At 37.7% G+C, this 18176-nt stretch overlaps 3 protein-coding genes across 8 annotated transcripts in view; 1 reads left to right on the top strand and 2 right to left on the bottom strand.

Annotated features, from left to right (window-relative positions):
• Positions 1-52: 52 nt before the first annotated feature.
• LOC111864495 (afadin- and alpha-actinin-binding protein-like) lies at positions 53-17796 on the top strand. 6 transcript variants are annotated; one of them, XM_033751455.1, is made up of 7 exons: positions 73-100; positions 190-299; positions 2090-2296; positions 3238-3435; positions 3965-4194; positions 6723-6876; positions 16874-17796. In XM_033751455.1, the coding sequence occupies exons 2-7, from the start codon at positions 210-212 to the stop codon at positions 17084-17086; spliced, it is 1092 nt and encodes a 363-aa protein (XP_033607346.1). In that variant the 5' UTR covers positions 73-100; positions 190-209; the 3' UTR covers positions 17087-17796. The 6 variants fall into 6 exon arrangements, with proteins under 6 accessions (XP_033607349.1, XP_033607346.1, XP_033607347.1 ...); XM_033751456.1 differs by lacking the exon at positions 73-100 and having other exon boundaries at positions 107-299; positions 16874-17090; positions 17355-17796; XM_033751458.1 differs by lacking the exon at positions 190-299 and having other exon boundaries at positions 53-100.
• On the bottom strand, positions 7550-14880 carry LOC111864496. Its single transcript, XM_023851777.2, has 2 exons — positions 12699-14880; positions 7550-10802 (listed from the first exon to the last, which is right to left on the bottom strand). The coding sequence occupies exons 1-2, from the start codon at positions 12852-12854 to the stop codon at positions 9933-9935; spliced, it is 1026 nt and encodes a 341-aa protein (XP_023707545.1). The 5' UTR covers positions 12855-14880; the 3' UTR covers positions 7550-9932.
• Positions 17330-18176, bottom strand: part of LOC111864497 (pre-mRNA-splicing factor ISY1 homolog) — a 27849-nt gene continuing 27002 nt past the window's right edge. The window contains exon 9 of the transcript XR_002842808.2: positions 17330-17414. The gene's annotated coding sequence lies outside the window, so the exon portion shown is untranslated. The remainder of the gene's footprint in view (positions 17415-18176) is intronic.

Genomic DNA, 18176 nt, shown 5'->3' with positions numbered 1-18176 from the left:
TGGTAAATATTTCCACTGTTATCTTCGATTTACGCGTTCCGTGGAGTGAGTACAGACGCATTGGCGTACTGAGCGTACTGAGTTCCCGCGTTTGTTGAATGTGAGAATGACTGTTATTACTTGTTATGAATTATTTCAAATTTGTATTCGTGTAATGACGTTTCCATACGTTGAACTTTTAACTTTTAGGGTCCGTTATTGCTGACATTATGTCAAGTTCTGAGGATTCGCTTAGTAGTACTTTAGACAACGTAGAGAGTGGTGGTAATGCCATATTTTCCATTCAGCAGTTGTCAGATGTAAGATTTGTTATGTTTTACTGAGAGTTATAAAAGTTTTAAATATTCTGTGGGGTAATCATTGTGTTTGACAGTCAACCTTGACTGCATGTGTAGCATAACGTGTTATTCATAATACGACACACCCTCTTAATGTTAACTGACTTGTCTTATCATGTAACAATGATCAAGAGAGACGAAATAAATAAATAAATATTGAAATCTAGCAGGAATTCCCATATTTCCTTAAATACCAGGTTTACAGTTGATCAGTCTTTTAGTGGTAGGAGGCAGTTGTTTTTTGATTCTAGTGTCATATATTAAATAATCATTCTGAAAGGGCAATCAGAATTTCATGAGACGTTATATCAGTCAAAACCTGGAACCATGTCAGGGTGAAGATATGTTTATACTTCCCATGTTAAAGCATTAAAAATCTAACAGGCATTTGAAACTCATTACACTTGTCATTGAGTTCAAATGAACTTCCTACCCTTTCATTGAATTGTATATTTCTGGACCTAAGAAGTCAAATTTAATTGCCAACATTGTAGGGAGATGGGGTTGTTGGATAACCCATATTGTAACTAGTTAACTCAATTCTGTGTTTATATACAATGACCTAATTCCTCATCTCTATGTTTAGTACAGTCTGTGGAGCCCATCTTCCACTTATCACCAGTGAATTTTCCTACATAATTCACTGGTATGAAATAAATTTATAATATTTTTATGTTACCAATGAAAGCAGAACCTTGTGCTTACAATAGTAAATAAGTTAATATGCATGTTTATGAGCTGAGATCGCTCATTCAGTATGAGTTTTGTCTGGTGAGACAACCAGAACTTGAGTCATCTCAGGGGCATGGACTTTCATCCTGCTTAATATACACCAGGGGTTCTTCCCTGGAGGTAAAATGGCCAGAGTATGGAGCTGCCCATTTACCTTTACCAAGAAGACAAGATAGGTTGGAAGTGTTCTGATTTGAATCGAGCCAAAAGTAATTAATTGCATTCCAGATCAATAAACCTGAGTTGTTTTATTATATTATTTATATTACTACATCTACATCACAAGCCTCCAGTAATAGTTTTTTATATACATACAAAATATAGAATACTCCAATCTGTCCGTGGGAACACAACAAAATCACAAAAACCAACAACTGACTCAATGATGTAAAGCATTAGTCGAAGAATTTTATTCTTGTTTTATACTATAACTTTTGTCTTTTTATATATATCTAATTTATTGTCTTTTTATGTCAGATATTTTAATATATTAATATTATTGTATCCAATTTTATTAATACTGCAGTTCAGTTGTGCATATATGTTAGCCATGTATTTGCCTGATGATGGCTATTAATAGCCAAAACTAGGCACTGACATTGATATAGTTGTGTTGTGGCAGTTGTAATAAAAAAGTTGTTTTCATACTGCTGACTGTATGCCTGCAGGCACAACAGAGGTGACTTTAGGTACCCACAGGGTGTTTAATGCACTGTAACTGCATCATTATTCGATCACACGGCATTTGACTATGTCTGTTCATTGCTGAGTGAGGAGTTCTAAATTTGTTTTTTGTGTTGAGGAATGAAAATTGAGTGGCACCAGTTTACATAATGGTGGCATTTTCCAAGATAATTACTTGTTAGTCATTAGGCTGTCTTGTAGTCCTGTGGTTAAAAATGCACGACACTATCCCTTGATTACCTCTCTTCCTTCTTGGAACTTAAGCGCAGGGATAAAATTACTTTTTACTTTGAACATTTGTGTTAGTTTTTATAATTTACTTTTATCTTAACTAGGAACTTGAATGTCATGGGTTACGACCACTGCCTCAAATAAAAAAGGAAGAAGGCTGTGTAATGTTGGAAACACAAGCATCTTCATTGGTATCTGCCCTAATGGACACAGTCTGGGATCTGTTACACCATTACCGATCTGCTGTTTGGAGGCATGATGATGTGGAAGATAAACTGCACAGAGCAACAGGCAAAAATAAAAATCTTCAGGTACTGTATGTAACAGTAATATATGACTTACACTTCCTGGTTACCGTATTGCATTGCTATGTTATTTATGCTAGCCAGCAGACTTGACAACCCATTCATTCAAAATTTTACCATCTCAGATTTTGATAAAATTTAGCTCTACATAAAATTTATCTAAGTACTCAAATGTCAAAGTTAGGTCTGAACAGGCCTACACAGTTCAGAAGATACAAACTGTATAAATCAAGAAAGCAGTCTTCTGGGATTTGGCACCGTGTATATGTGGTGTTAACTGACGTTTCGGAGGAACGTATCGCCTCCATCTTCAGGGTAGAAGAAAAATATAAGAAATCTGCAAGCGAAGAGACCGTGAGAACTGGTCAGTTAACGTCGGTTAACACCACATATACACGGTGCCAAAACCCAGAAGACTGCTTTCTTCATAGTCACCACCGTGAAAGCCTCAAATCTTACATTGTATAAATCGAGCTTGCTAGTATAGCAATAATTCTCTACATGTGTATCTGGGAGGTGCTCAGCTGAAATCTCAGCTCAGACACCAACTATCCTGACATGTTCTTCACAGTTTTGCTCCATGGCCTTCCAGGCACATGCTTGATATACACTTATTACGCCAATATTTTTCCCCTCCACATCCCTTGCAATTCTATATTCACCAGCCATCCATCGTTCAATGCTCTATTCTTGAGATTCTGACAGTATTGAAAATAAGTCACAAAGGAAACTGCTGAAGTGCATATATACAGATAAGTGAGCTGATATTTCTGATAGATTGTTATACAGAAAGACTGGATTAATTTTTTTTATGTTTCCATCCACTTGTAATTGTATCCCTTTATTACAAACATTTTAATTTAGATTCTACTCAGATTGTTTGTTTTCGTGTTTCAGTTTCAGTGCCTTACATACATTTCATTGTTTTGACATATCTCTTTCTCCAGGCTCAAGTTAATCATTTGAAAGCAGAATTATTAAGCAAGGAACAACTGTTATCTAGTGCCCGTGAGAAGGAGCGAAAGTTAACTTCTGAGTGTGATAAACTTCAGTCTGATCTTAGGAATGAGAAAAAGGAAGTAAGTTCACGTTTGAAGAACTTGCATAAAGAACTTAGGATGATGCATCTCTATGTAATTCTACTAGTAAGTAAAAAAAGAAGTAAAGGAATCGCTGTAACAGGCCGTGGAGGCCCATAGGGTTGTGAGATGTTGAGGTTCCCACATTTTGTAGACAATCGGCTCATAGATGGCGGTAAGGTTGTCAGCCTTATGCTCCAACCGCCCTTTATCCCCAAGAATATTCCTCATACTCATTTCTGTTAGAGGCTGAGTCGACCCCAGGGCCATAGTGTAGCTGGAAGTATTAGGTAAATTGAAAATATCCACCTCATCGGGATTCGATCCCGCGACCTCCCAGCTTGTAGCATAGTGCCTCAACCAACTACGCTGCTACGTACCCCATAATTCTACTAGTACAGATTCTTATTATGTTAAATTTGTCATCTATAACCTCAGTTTCCCGTTAACATATTTATAATCACCGATACATGAACAGTGTTTCACATAGAATTTTAAGTATATTTATGCTTTATCTGCATAGAAGAGTTCACATACTGTACTGGTTTATTTGTTATCTGTTACATATAGAAACGATATAATCTATACTCTTCAGGTACATCGTATGACGACCCAAGCGACTCGGCGTGATTGCCAAAATTCCCATGAACTGAGAAGGAAGGAATATGAGGTCCTACAACTACAGGAACAGTTGCGACATAATTTGCGCCTACCTCGTTCTATGACTCGTCAAGTACCTAACAAAAAAGAGCATGAAAGCAATAGAAAAGCAGCACACGAAGTGTGTAGAAGCACCACATCAGATGTTTCTTCAAACTCATCTATGTAAGTAATATTCATATTTTAGTGTAAGTTGGTTGCGTGACAACAATAGCTTCGCCCTCCTTTCATTCATGTTCTTGTTTCTGCCCATCTTTCTCTCCTTTATGGGAACCTCCCACAGTGTACCAAAAGCAGGCGTTATTTTTACTCTACAGCTTGTGGCCTGATTGTCTGTACATCCACATAAGTGCTACCCAATCAGCGCTCATAACTGCAGCTCCACCACCAACTGGTCCGCGCACTGCCCAGCAGTAATGGCATAGAAATGCGGGCTTCCAACAAGCTAGCATCAGTCACTGCTACATTGCCATCAAGAGATCACCACAACTCCAACTCTCAAGTAACAACAGCACACGCACTGTAGGCAACCGACTCTGCCAGCCAGCCAGAATCGCCGCTATCCCATCAGCTCGCAATAATTGAGCTGCAGCAAAAGAAGAACATGGGCTGCTGCAAGGAAGCACGCCACACTTGCAAGCTCGCTCCAACAGAGGCTTAAGACAAACGACCCTTTTAGGGGCCTCCACTCAGCACTGTCATCACTAGACTGGGCTAACCGCTACGAAAGGAGTCTCCATCAGTATTCTTCATACATGCTCCCCACTAATCTGTAATACCTGTTCTAAATGCAACAGACATTTGTTGTTATAGTTTCAAGTGACTGTATCGTCAAACATCAATATCCCACACCTTTATCACTGTTGTTATCATACGCCTGTTTTGGTTAAAACGACATCTTGTGTGAAGACATACATGTTTTTCTTAAATAAAAAAGTTAAAGCTATCCCTGTAAAAGGCCATTAAGGCCCACAGGCTCCCACATTTTCTCTAGACAGATGGCGGTAAGGTTGTCAGCCTTATGTGCTGGCCGCCCTTTACNTTACCCCCCCCCCCCCCCAGAAGATTCCTGATAATCATTTCTGCTGGAGACTGAGTTGAACCCAGGGACATAGTGTGGCTGGATGGATAAGGTAAATTGAAAAATCCACCTCATTGGGACTGGAACATACATGCCTTTCTTATAACCAGGGCCCAGATTTTGATGACATGTCATCTTTTTTTCCTTGTATCCTATGCAATGCTCTTAAATAGATAAATCTCGGATATGAGCTGCTTGTTACAGAAATGTAAATTTTATAGGTAATTTTTTGACATTTTTAGGTTTAAGGTAATTTTTTCATTTTGGAGGTAATTTTTTGGACTTTTAAGGGTATTTCTTGTCACTTTTGGCAATTTTAGGGAATTTTTCTTCATATGTTTTCTGAAATGTGAATAACATGGAAGCGAAGTGTTCTTTCTTTTCTCCCTTAGGTCATTTCTCTGGATTTTTTCAGTAATTTTATAGGTCATTTTTTTACTATTTTCAGGTCATCAAAATCCGGGCCCTGCATATTACATTTCTGGGTCATATTTTAGGTCATTTTTTAAATATTTTCAGGTCATCAAAATCCGGGCCCTGCTTATAAAACTCGTTAAATATTCAACAGAGCAAAACAAGTTTTAAACTACACTTGTAGAAAAAATGAAACAAACATTATTACATTTCTTAACCTGTATATTCAACAATCTACAGTGGTCTTCTATACATATATGGAAAGTTTACTGATAAATTAAGACTAGTCTTCTATGAGAAGATAACAAAAGCCTCATATTCTTAATAATAATTGAAAGACGCATTCTTCCACCTGAATTCGTAGGTCAGCATGTATGTAAATATATATTTAATTCAAATAAAATTTTCATGAGGAAGTAAATATTTTTTAGCATTTCAGAATAAACACTGAGTGTATGCTATATGCTTTTACAATCTTATAAAGTTGTGGGAATTCAGGTTCTCATGGTGGCAACTGTGATCACTGTCTGTTGTCATGTAATCACCCTAAGTTGGAGGCAGTATATTCCTCTGAAATGTCAATAAATTTATTTCAGTTCACACTGTGTCACATCCCAAATTACAGTAATATTTACTGTTTAAAGTTTCTTTTGAACTTACCCTTAACTTCTCCACTTTTTTTTTTTTTAAATTGATGGTCTCTCAAAAGGCACAACCCTCCATGTTATAAGACCAAGAACAACACACCCATTCATTATGATTTTTCCATGCGTGAGAACTGGACATAAATCCTTCCGGTCCTTTTAGGATATGTATGCCAAAATTGCTGCCCATAGCCATATGTACCCTAGTGTTATAATTTGTGACTTTCATTTGGATGAATTGTAACATGTAAGATTTGAGGCTTTCACAGCGGTGACTATGAAGAAAGCAGTCTTCTGGGATTTGGCACCGTGTATATGTGGTGTTAACCGACATTTCGGAGGAACGTATCGCCTCCATCTTCAGGGTAGAAAAAATATAAGAAATCTGCAAGCGAAGAGACCGTGAGAACCAGTAAAAACAGACTGAGTCCAAAACGTCGGCTAACACCACATATACATGGTGCCAAATCCCAGAAGACTGCTTTCTTTGAATTGTAACATATTTGCTTTGGATTTTAGTTGTGGCATATACATATTATTCTGCTTTGTTACAGGTTCAGAGAAGAAGAAGATTTATACAGGAAGGTGATTAATAAATTTGAGAATAACAGCCGCAGTTTGGTTCAGGAGAACATCAAACTTCAAGATTCGTACTGCAAACTTCATACTAATTTGGGATTCCTGACACAGCAGTTTGCAGTTCTAGTAGTAAGTCCTTACCACCAACAGTATATTTAGTATAGAATATTTGTTAGGTATACCAACAAAGATAAGGAACATTTATGAAAGAACACCAGATATTTTGAAAAGTACATAGAAACATACTGCTTCCATTTTCAGGGTTGTAAAGAATCCAAACAATCAGCTTAGTTTTTGATTCTGAAGATGGAGACAGTACATTCCTCCAGAATGTCAGTCAACTTCTACCAGACTGTATGGTGTTACATCACAGATGATAGAACTGTCTTCTGTGTCACTACTGTGAGAACCTTAAATTTATGTTAAAGCTCTTTTTTAACAGTATCTGCATATATTACATTCAAATTGTCCGTTCTCATTTGCCTCTACATGTTATTCATCATTAGGCTTTATAATTTGAGTTTTCCCTAAAAAAAACACCTGTATTTATTGAATTTGAGGAGCTGGGACAGAGCAGTTGGTATAGCAACTGGCTACAGGCTGGACAACTGAGAGGTCGGAGTTCAAGTCCTGGTAGGGTCAAGAAATTGCACTTCTCATCGTCCAGAACAGCTCTGAGGTTCACCCAGCCTCATATCCAGTGGGTACCTGGGGCTCTTCTCCAGGGTGTGAAACTAACCACTTGCCTCCAGCTAGTGCCGATGTCAGGAAAATGTGGGTGTATACATCCACTGCCCCATATATCTCCATGGCATAGTGCTTAATTAGTTAAGCACAGGCACATCTTTACCTCTTTATTTTTTATTTTTTAGTATTAACAATTCACTGGAGTATGGGTCCCACCCAAGGGATCCATGTACACACTCTGATTATTCCAGAAATACTTAAAGATATTTTTAATATAATTCTTGAATTATATCAGTGATGGCTTTATATTTGAAATCAATAATTTTTTATATCGGGTCATTCCAAGAAGCAGTACTAGAGTGTTTTGGTAAATGAAATGTGTTTTGTCAATAAAGAGAATAAATGTAAACATGAACATATTATGTCACTGCTAAAGATTATGGTTTGTTATTGTGCCGGTTTGGGTGTAATATCAGTAGAACTATGGCTATAGTGAAATCCTAATTTAATGAATACATTTTCTGGTCCACAGCCAAAATCCAACATAAAGAGTGTATTATTTTCCCATATTCAGTTAACTTCAGTTTAGTAAATAACCCAAAGCAGAAAGGAAACATAACATTCCTCAACAGCCTCTCAAAACATCTTACTTTAATGAACTCAAAGATTCACCATGTTGATAGAAGTCCACCATAGGGCCCTGTCCACATCTTCCAACCAGTTTATCTAGGATCCATTTTATACATGGGGGATTCAAAAACTATCCTCACTTCTGCTCCTGTCTGAGAATATACAAGATGGCCTGATGACAATTGGCAGCACTGACCTTGTGAGATGACATGTCATTACACTGCTTGGCATGGCCTTGGATGCAGTGAGTAAGCTGTGGAGAAGCAGGGAAGATGGCTGCACCACTTTTCATTTTGCATGAAAGGAGACCAGAGGGATATGGTTTATTTTTATGGGAAGAATGTGTTGAAAGGGCTGAAATTCACATACATGTATGTGCTCAACACAGGGACAATGCACTACATTGATGGGGTGTGTACACATGGATAGACATGTTTATGAAAGGCGGAACAAGCGTAACTGCTTCAGAATGCTTGGGACACCCACCCACAGTAGCAAGCGCAAGGTACTCTGACACTGTGAACCAAGGCCAGCCATTTGCACAAAATGAAGAAGGTTACTGGAAGATGTTCTCATCTTGCACACAACAGTGCTTTACTTCGTACTACCGTTCATACCAGGAAAACCTTTCAGGAGCTGAAATTTGAAGTTCTCAACCATCCAGCCTACAGTTCCGACCCTGCATCTTTGGATTTCCATCTCCTTGGACCTTTAAAGAGGGGGTTTGGAGGTCACAGATTTGCAGATGATGATGAGGCATAGGAAGGACTGGCTTCACACTTGGCCCAAACAGTTCTTTTCTGATGGCATCAGAAAGCTTGTGGACTGTCATACAAAATGCACTCAGACACAAGAAGACTATGTAGAAAAGTGACCCACTTGTAACATTCCATATTAAATACAATTTGGTGGGGAAGGAAGCATGGAAACTTTCTGAATCACCTTCATATTATTAATATATGGAAAATTAGCATTTGTGGCTGATGTGTCAGCCCATTTTAGATCCAAAGCAGGCATACATATTACTAAATACTAAAACTGCCTTTGCTCTCCTGTTGCCAAACATAGCCCCCACGTCAATCTCCATGATGGAGACAGAGCAGGTCTTAGAAACTCTGATTTGTAACTCAACTTTAATACAGCTGATTGCCTGGGGAGATTTTAGTGCATTTATTCACTGTGAAATCATCAAATTTTACAAAGATATTTACTTCTTTCAAGAAGTCTTTCTTCATTCCATCTCTTTCATCACTGGGTAATTTTATTCTACAGAGATTAAAGAGATTTCATATCTATTTTCCAATTACATTCCTATGAAAAATTTTGAGAAAAGAATGAGAAGTGAGAAGAATACTGTATTCTGGGATGTGACACTATGTAGGCTAATGGAAGTTCACCAGTATCTTCAGCTAATCCTTCCAACCGCACTATGGCCCTGGGGTTGACTCAGCCTCTATCAGAAATGACTACCAGGAATCTTTCTGGGGGTAAAAGGCAGCCTGCATGTAAGGCTGATGACCACACTGTCATCTATGAGCCAACTGTCTAGAAAATTTGGAAGCCTCGATGTCTCACAACCCTATGGGCCTTCACAGCCTGTTAAAGGGATAGCTTTACCTTTTCTTTACTTTAACCTTCTCCTATCTTCATGGTGGACAAGTAAGCCAAAGAAGTAACCTTACTTGCTTGGATTACTCTTTGCCACTGTAAAAATGGAGGTGGTATGATCCTCCTAAACGGCAGTTGACTTCTATTGGACTACATGGTGTCACAGCCCAGGAGAGAATGCTCTTCATAGTCACTGCTGTAAGAACCTCAAATTCAGTGAGAAGTAATTTTGCAGAATTTTTATGTATCTACATTATGGTTCAAAAGACCATTATTTTTAGAACAAGCTTACAAACCAACATAAGGCTGATATTAAGATAAATGTTATAACCTTTGTCTGGTTCAAGAGGCATGCATGATTTGTTGACTCCATATTTAAGGAGTTTGGGATAACAGCTCTGTAAGGAATTTATCATAGCCTTTGTCTTATGAGATCTGCAGTAGTTTGTCTGAAGAAATTTGCACAGCTCCTGAGAATTATGCTGAGTAAATCCATAAAAATTTTCTAATATATCAAATTGTATATCATTACAAGTATCTTTTCTCTCACTGCAAGTGAAGGTGTTAGATCTGAAGAAGGTTGTTGAGCTTGATATTTTAAAGGAGTTTTCTTTAAGGATCCCTTTGAAATCTGATTCTAGGATCCGAAAGGTACCAATCCTTTTTACTGAAATAGCATTCAGATCCAATTTTTCAAAGGTACATCTTTCAATGTGAAACACTGAATTGTTAAGACTGTCTTTCATACCAGTGAAATTCAATGAGCCTGTATTAAGATATTTAAAGGTCGTATTAATGAAATAGATGTTTTCCACAGATATATCTGAAAATGTATGGCTGTCAATTAGCTGAACATTTGTATTCTTGATCACCAAGTTACGTAGATGTTGCACATGTAATAAACTGTGGTTGTGCAGCCCTGTAAGATTGCTAACATTTTCAATTTTTAATGAGTCAGTACTTGAAGGCAGGAAGATGTTGAAAACAACGGTGTGTATGTGATGTAAGTGTAGTTCTTCCAGTTCTGAGGAATTAATATCCGTGGTTTGAAGAGTAACCTCTTTGCAGTTGCGGATCGTAACATATCTGGCATCTTCAAAGTAAAAGAATTCTCCATATACCTCAAAATCCTGGAAAGTAAATTATGTAGACACTTTAGTACATTACATTTGTGCAGAACATGGGTATTACCAAGATTATTTTCTGGAGGTGGGGTTAAGCTGTTAAGACAATTTTTACAAGTCATGCCAAGGTAATCAGGATAGAATAATAATAATAACAACAACAACAATAATAATAATTTTTGGTGTTTAATATTTGATATATTTCCCCATTTTTAAATTTCGATTTTTTTTAATCCAGGGGTTAGATGTCTGGCTTGACCCTTCCCATATTGTGACTCATGGTACAGAACTGAGAATACATAAAGCTTCATAATGCCTGTAGACAGACAGCAGTTTATTTTAATACAGTTGAAGCCTAGAATGATCATTCTGTGGCATGCTGATTAATCATGACTGCCAATTTATTAGGAGCTCTAAATTACAAAAAAGTTAAATAGTTCCATTCACTGTGACTGGTTAAGATTTTCTTTTTTCAATCATTCACGCCCTTACATGTTTCGGTCTTCAGAGGGACACCTTTACATCAATACAGTTAGAAGCCACTATTACAGTACATGTTCTAAAAGTTAAAATATATACATACAATATGAATAATATACAATTTGCTGTAAAATCTAAAGTCTTTGCAACTACAACGGCTGTTCCAATACATTAAAATATTTATAGTTATGTAAGATTTGAGGTTTTCATGGCAGTGACTATGAAGAAAGCCGTCTTCTGGGATGTGGCGCCATGCAGAAATTGTGTTGTGGCCACAAACACATACAGAACAACATTAAAGAACCCTCTTCTTGAGAACAACAAGGTGGCACACATTCGACCCCCGTCAAAAGAAATAATAAGAGGGATGACATGAACCAGCTTGGTTTACGAATTCCAAAATAATCTTAACAATGTACAATAGAACTTGGTTATAACGTCATCAAAGGGACCTAAAAATAGTGTCATTATAAACGAATGTCGTTGTAACCGAAACGGGCACTTCCACAGTAGCCTTATGTTAGTCATGTAAAAATCTACCAAAAACAGAGTTAAAATGTTGCATTTTTTAGTGAAATACATAGTTAAGTACAGACTAACCTAACATTAACGTGGAATTGCCCAAATGTGTAATATCAAAGACATATTACAGCGCTTTTCACTGACAGTACACACCGCACTAATACTGTATATTAAAGGTAGGCCTACTCACCAAATTACAGTAGATTACATCAATTGTTGTGCCTTACTGTACCTAGATACGAGTACAGTAATCAGTTATCTTCATCTGTTTCCTGTTACTTGCCCAATACACACTTTCTAAATTACGTTCAATGTCCATATCAGAGAAATTCAGGAATGAAAATGACGTTACATACGAGGTTGATGCATTTGTGCATGTCGTACTAAGCAAGGTATAAAAACAGTTGCTTTATGAGGAATTAGTTCGTACCATTGAATATTTGACGCAATAGACAAGGTGTCGCAGAAACCGATGTTGCTATAACCAAGTTTTACTGTATATTGTGTCAGGCCGACAACCTTGCTGCCATCTGTGAGCCAGCTGTCTAGATAATGTGACGGCCTTGATGTCTTACAACCCTACGGGCCTTCACGGCCTATTACAGAGCTTTACATTTATCTTACTAACATGGAGCCATATTAGGATAATTCAGTATCAAGTGATGTATTTAAGAATCTGCCTGATGATCCAAAACATGTAGCAGATGCTAAAATAACACCAATGTTAGTATAGTGATATTGGTTTTGTTTGAAAATTTGTTTTCCTGATGACCAAAAGAAAAAACACACACAGATAGGTTTATTAATAACTGCATCAGTGTAATCTGTTTAACGTTAATTAAATGACTGAATGTGGCATTTGATCTAATGAGCAGATATGACAGTAGAACAATTTCATACCTTAATGTTGTTATTGCATGTACATGTGATATTGAATCTCATGTTATTATCCATTTCCTTTCTACATATTTTTTCAATAGATGAACTGCAGGTACAAACTAATATCGTTATAAAAAGCACAACAAACTGTAAGTGTAATGTATAACTCAGTAACATATTGCACACAAAACAGTTGCTCTGTCATGCTCCAGTATAAGTGTGTTAGGAGGTCTGTGTTAATACTGATAAAGCTAAACTTCACCTTGAGACATGTTATAGGTCTTTTTTGCATTTGTTTCAACATCCTATCAAATTTAACAGATAACAGAGCATGCCCTTGGCTTGGGTAGGGAATAAAGGAAGCTGACTTCCTGAACACACCCAACTATATACGTTGATTTAGATATCACACAATTTTGTTAATCCTTTTCAACAGTTATGTAGTGTGCCCATCAGCACACCCAAGCACAGATTAGACTAGTTTTGACTTGAAATTCTGATAAGTTTGTTCAATACTTAGTATTAAAGAGTCGTGTATGGAATCAAAAGTGTCTGCTGTATAATATGGTTTTGTGTAGGTAGGGTTATAGGTGGGACGGCCAATTTTGACCAGTGGATCTCTGATGCAAGTTGGCAAGCCTAAGATTGGTGAGCATGCACAGCGACACTATGTTGCCTCAGTAAGAAGGCAGACGTTGAGCTCATAGGATCGCTGTTATTAGTAGACACTCTGTTGTTTTCCCACGTGCCAGTTGCTTGTTTTTAATTGATATATTTCTTTTAGGGCAGTAACACATTTAAAAAGAAAACAAATGACACCTATTAAGTCAAAACTTGGTAACAAAACATTGCACAGCCAGACCCGAGAATTTGTAAATAACATCCATTCATTTATGAAAAGTGAAGCGGCTGCAGGTCATGTATTGATGCCATTAAGAAAGGTACAAGAGAGAGTAGTAAGGTCAACTGGAGTTTCAGAAAGAAGTTTACGGAGAATTCTGAATGAAGGTTCTTGATGTGAAAAAGAAGGTGCTATGTTCGGAACTCCCGGTAAACATCATTCTGTATCTAAACGGATAACAAATCTAGATGATTTCAATATCTCTGTGATTCGACGGACTGTGTATGATTTCTACACCGAAGAAGAAACTGTGCCTACTGTGCAGAAACTACTTCTAAAACTCAGGGAAACCATAAATTTCAAGGGCGGTAGTAGCAGCCTGAAATTGATTTTATGGAAGATGGGTTTTAAATGGAAAAAAACGCGAAATAACAGGCACCTTGATTGAGATGGATGACATTAGGTCGAAGAGAGTAGCATATTTGCGTGTAATAAAGAAGTACAGGAAGGAAGGTTGGACCATAATTTATGAGGCTGAGACCTTCATTCACAGCAGTCACACCAGACCTAAAAACTGGACGCATGATACTCCATGAGGGTACATGGCACCCGTATTGAAGGGCCAAAGGCTGATTATTGTGCACGTGGGAGGCAAAACCGGCTTCATTCCCAGGGCATTGTTGATATTTAAATCTCATCTCAAGACTGGGGACTATCATAGCAAAATGAACATGACAGATTATCAGAAGTGGTTAACAGAAAACTTATTCCGAATTTGCCTCCCAAATTAGTTCTTGTTGTAGATAATGCCCCATATCACAACGTGCAGTTTAATAAGGCACCAACCAGCCAGACCACGAAGGGCAAGATGATGCAGTGGCTTACAGTGAACAATGTGCCATTTCATGACAGAATGCCCAAAATTCAGCACTGTGACCTGATAAAGGCACATAAACCCCTCCACAAAAACTTTGTAATGGACAACATAATGGCGCCATATGGACACACAGTATTACGACTTCCACCTTATCATCCAGACTTGAATCTGATTGAACTCGTTTGGGCTGATGTTAAGCAGTCAGTAGGGGCAGAAAATGTCTCATTTCATTTGGATCACGTGGCAAAGAAGTGTGAAAAATGGTTCAGTGAATTTGGAATAGAGAACTGGGAAAAAGTTTGCGACCACACCGAAAAGAACGAAAAGGAATATATTGAAAAAGAGGGAATTAGAGAGAATGCTACAGAAAGAATTATCATCCAACGTTCTGAAGACAGCAGTGACAGTGACTCCAGTGATAATGATACAACTGAACTCGGTGAAAACAGTGACTTGTCTGGAGTGGAACTGTTAGACGAATAATTAGTATTGTGTTAGGTTTATGTGTATTTTAATTTAACATTGCTAGTGTAGTGCAGCATACTGTGAGTAAATTAGTTCATCATAATAGGATGTTAAGAAGCCTGAATTGTGACTGATAGGCACTGGCCACCCTTTACCCCCAGGAAGAAGCCTGATACTCATTTCTGTTAGAGCCTGAGTTGACCTCAGGGCCATGGTGCAGCTGGAAGGACTAGGGCCATTGAAAAATCCAGTGACCTCATCAGAAATTGAACCCGCAACCTTCTGGCTTTTAGCACAGTGCCTCAACCAACTATGCTACCTCACATGCCCCCACTTGTATACCCCCAGGGGAGGGGATATATGAAGCCTCACAATGAGATATGTGAGGTATATTCAGTGCAGTTTGCACATACTGGCATGCGTGTCAGTACTTTCATTTCTACCAGTGCATTGTTTGTTTCAGCCATGAGGTGGAAACCAAGCATGAGGGCTTTGTCAAGGGAGTTTTTAGGGGGGGAAAAAGAAAAGTGCTGAATATATTTCATAGACTGTCAAATACTGGGTAAAACAGCCTAAAATTAGGCTGCTTTGACAAAGGTCAACTTTACCAAGAACATAAGTAATTCAATCAGCGTAATTTGTCTGGTGTTAATTAGGCAGTGGGAAGTGATCATCGCTGTCATTTGGCTGCTGGAACTCAGGCAAATCTGAATCATGATCTGCAGCCCTAGAATTGAGTCTATGTGAAATATGGAGTGGGAAAGACTAATTGCTGGCTGGTGTGATCAGAGCAGAAGTGGCAGAAGATATCAATAAGTCTGGTATTCTGTGGTAGCCCACATCCATATCCTTCTTTGTTCTTACCAATTTATAAGCCACAATTAACACACAAATGTAAAAAGATCCACGAGTTCTGTTCCAATACAGTGCTAATACAGCCATGGTGTATGAAATTAAATCCCTTAATGATGGGTGGTCTTCTGGGGTACACTGCTGTATATCCTGATATTTTAGAAGAACATGCTGCTTCCAGCTTCAAGGTAGAAGAGTGACTGTTCTACCCTGCAGATGGAGGCCACACATTCTTCTGAAACATTGGTAATATCTATCAGACTACATGGCATCATATGCCAGAAGACAGCAAGCAACCTTCATAGTCATCACCATGAGAGTATCACACAAATTCCTTAAAATCCTTTAAAGTATAAACTTAATCCACATAATATTTAAAAATTCAGTTTCTATATCACAGAAAACACATTGCATGTTCATTACAAACATCAACCAGTTATTGCTATTTAGGAAAATGGTTGCTGTTTATTTTTGGAATTATACAAAATATACTCTGTAGGCACAAACCTGAGTTTTTAGTGTTAAAGCAGATGGTATATATACAGTAACTACTAACTACTTATACAGGGTGATTCATACAGGACCGGCCCGACAAAATGAGGTGTAATATAAAATATACCTTACAGATATTAAAGTAATTTACACATATCACATCTTGGATTGTGTGCCGTGATCAGAGCAGGTGTTGAAAGTGTCTGCCATTTTCAAGTAGGCATTAGAAACACTTGCTTTCAACAGTGTACTCCATGACTGTCGCCTGCCCACTGCAGACATGTTTCGGCATTGTCCTTGCCGGATCATGCGCACACCATTCGACTCGGCACGGCCCACGGATTATTGTGACGTAATTGTGAGCGGTTATATGCATCACCTGCGGAATTATTAGCAAATTCATCAGGCCGGTTCTATACGATTCACCCTGTATTAGCTCAGTACCATATATTTGGGAAATACCAGATCAAAACAACAAAATAATCTATCACAAACTGAGATTATAGGTTCTCCATAAGAATGCACTCAAATATGTTCTTCTGTCTTACCTTATTTACTTTTCACAATCATTGTACCATGTCTTCAGTGCTCTATAATGTTAAAAGTGTATACAGCACAACTTGCATTATTTCATTTATCACATCAATTTGCATATGATTTCCTTTACAGGAGAAATACTTCAAATGCAATAAACATTGGCGTGAATTTGAAGAGAGTATGAATGAGCTGAAAATTCTGCCATCTAATGTCTTCCACATGCCATATGACGACACCAAAGTATATAACAAGGAACTGCATTTATTGTCAGACAGATACCTTGCCACACTGCAAACAGCATTAGAGAAACTGTCCAGCCATTTGGAGTTGCAACATTCCAGTTAACTAGGTTATGTTTCTCAGTGATCTGATGTGTTGTAAGCATCTATTCAGCTGAAATAAGCAGCTGTATACTGCTAAAAGTTATCAGAATTTTAGATACAACAGAAATGGCTGTCTGCCTGTTGAGAATTACCACAAGGCTTTACATTGGTACTTCTATTAATTATTTTTATTAATGACCTCTGAGCTAAATTTACCTTCATCTTCATCTGTGGCTCTACAGCCCTTTGTTTGACCTTGGCCACTTTTTCAGTTTCTTAATCTTTTACAGTTGGTATGACTCATTGGATGGGGGACCACCCCGTTGCAGGTCCACTGCTGGCACACAGGACTGCACAAACACAGAGTAAACACATACAGACATCCATAACTCAAGTGGGATCTGAACCCACAATCCCAGTGTTTGAGCAGGTGAAGATAGTTCATGCCTTAGACATTGCAGCCTCTGTTATCAGCTGAAATTTACCTTTCCAACTTTTATATTTGCAGATGATCTTTAAATGTATACTGAAATAAAGTCTGTTGAAGACTAAATTAAATCAGATGTTGAAACTGGTACAAAAGTGTGTGGTTAAACTCTGTATATATAAAACTGAAACCACTTTTTGCATATAAATTCGTTTGATTTACTCTCTAAGTGATGTTTGCACTAAAAATTCAGATTGTGAAAGCCTGTAATGTTATCTTAGACAATAAATTGCATTTGATTCTTATGTTGACTACATATACTGTCATACACTGAAGATGCTAAGTCCTGTTCATTATATTAGCTTTAATTTATATTCTCTAACTATTCAGCAGTTCTACAAAGTGATTTAAATTACTGTGGCTTATAAACGGAAACCCCGACAATAATTTAGAATCATCCTGTACATACTGCTTTAATTTGGTCAAATCATGACCGTGCTTGTGTTGTACTGTAGATGCAATGACACGGCTTCACTGTATCTGATGGACTGGAAGGGTATGATATATCTAACTGTAGGTGAGGGAAGGGGTATGACATCTGATTTCCAGTAGTTTGGCACCAGTTAATTCACACAAAGGTGTTTATTAAATGTTTCTCCTACTGCAAGTTTGTATGTTAATTTAT

The sequence above is a fragment of the Cryptotermes secundus genome, unplaced genomic scaffold (assembly GCF_002891405.2).
Source record: "Cryptotermes secundus unplaced genomic scaffold, Csec_1.0 scaffold854, whole genome shotgun sequence".
NCBI classification, from domain to species: Eukaryota; Metazoa; Arthropoda; class Insecta; order Blattodea; family Kalotermitidae; genus Cryptotermes; species Cryptotermes secundus.
The sequence above is the reverse complement of the archived record's forward strand: the minus strand, read 5'-3'. Positions and strand labels throughout refer to the sequence as shown.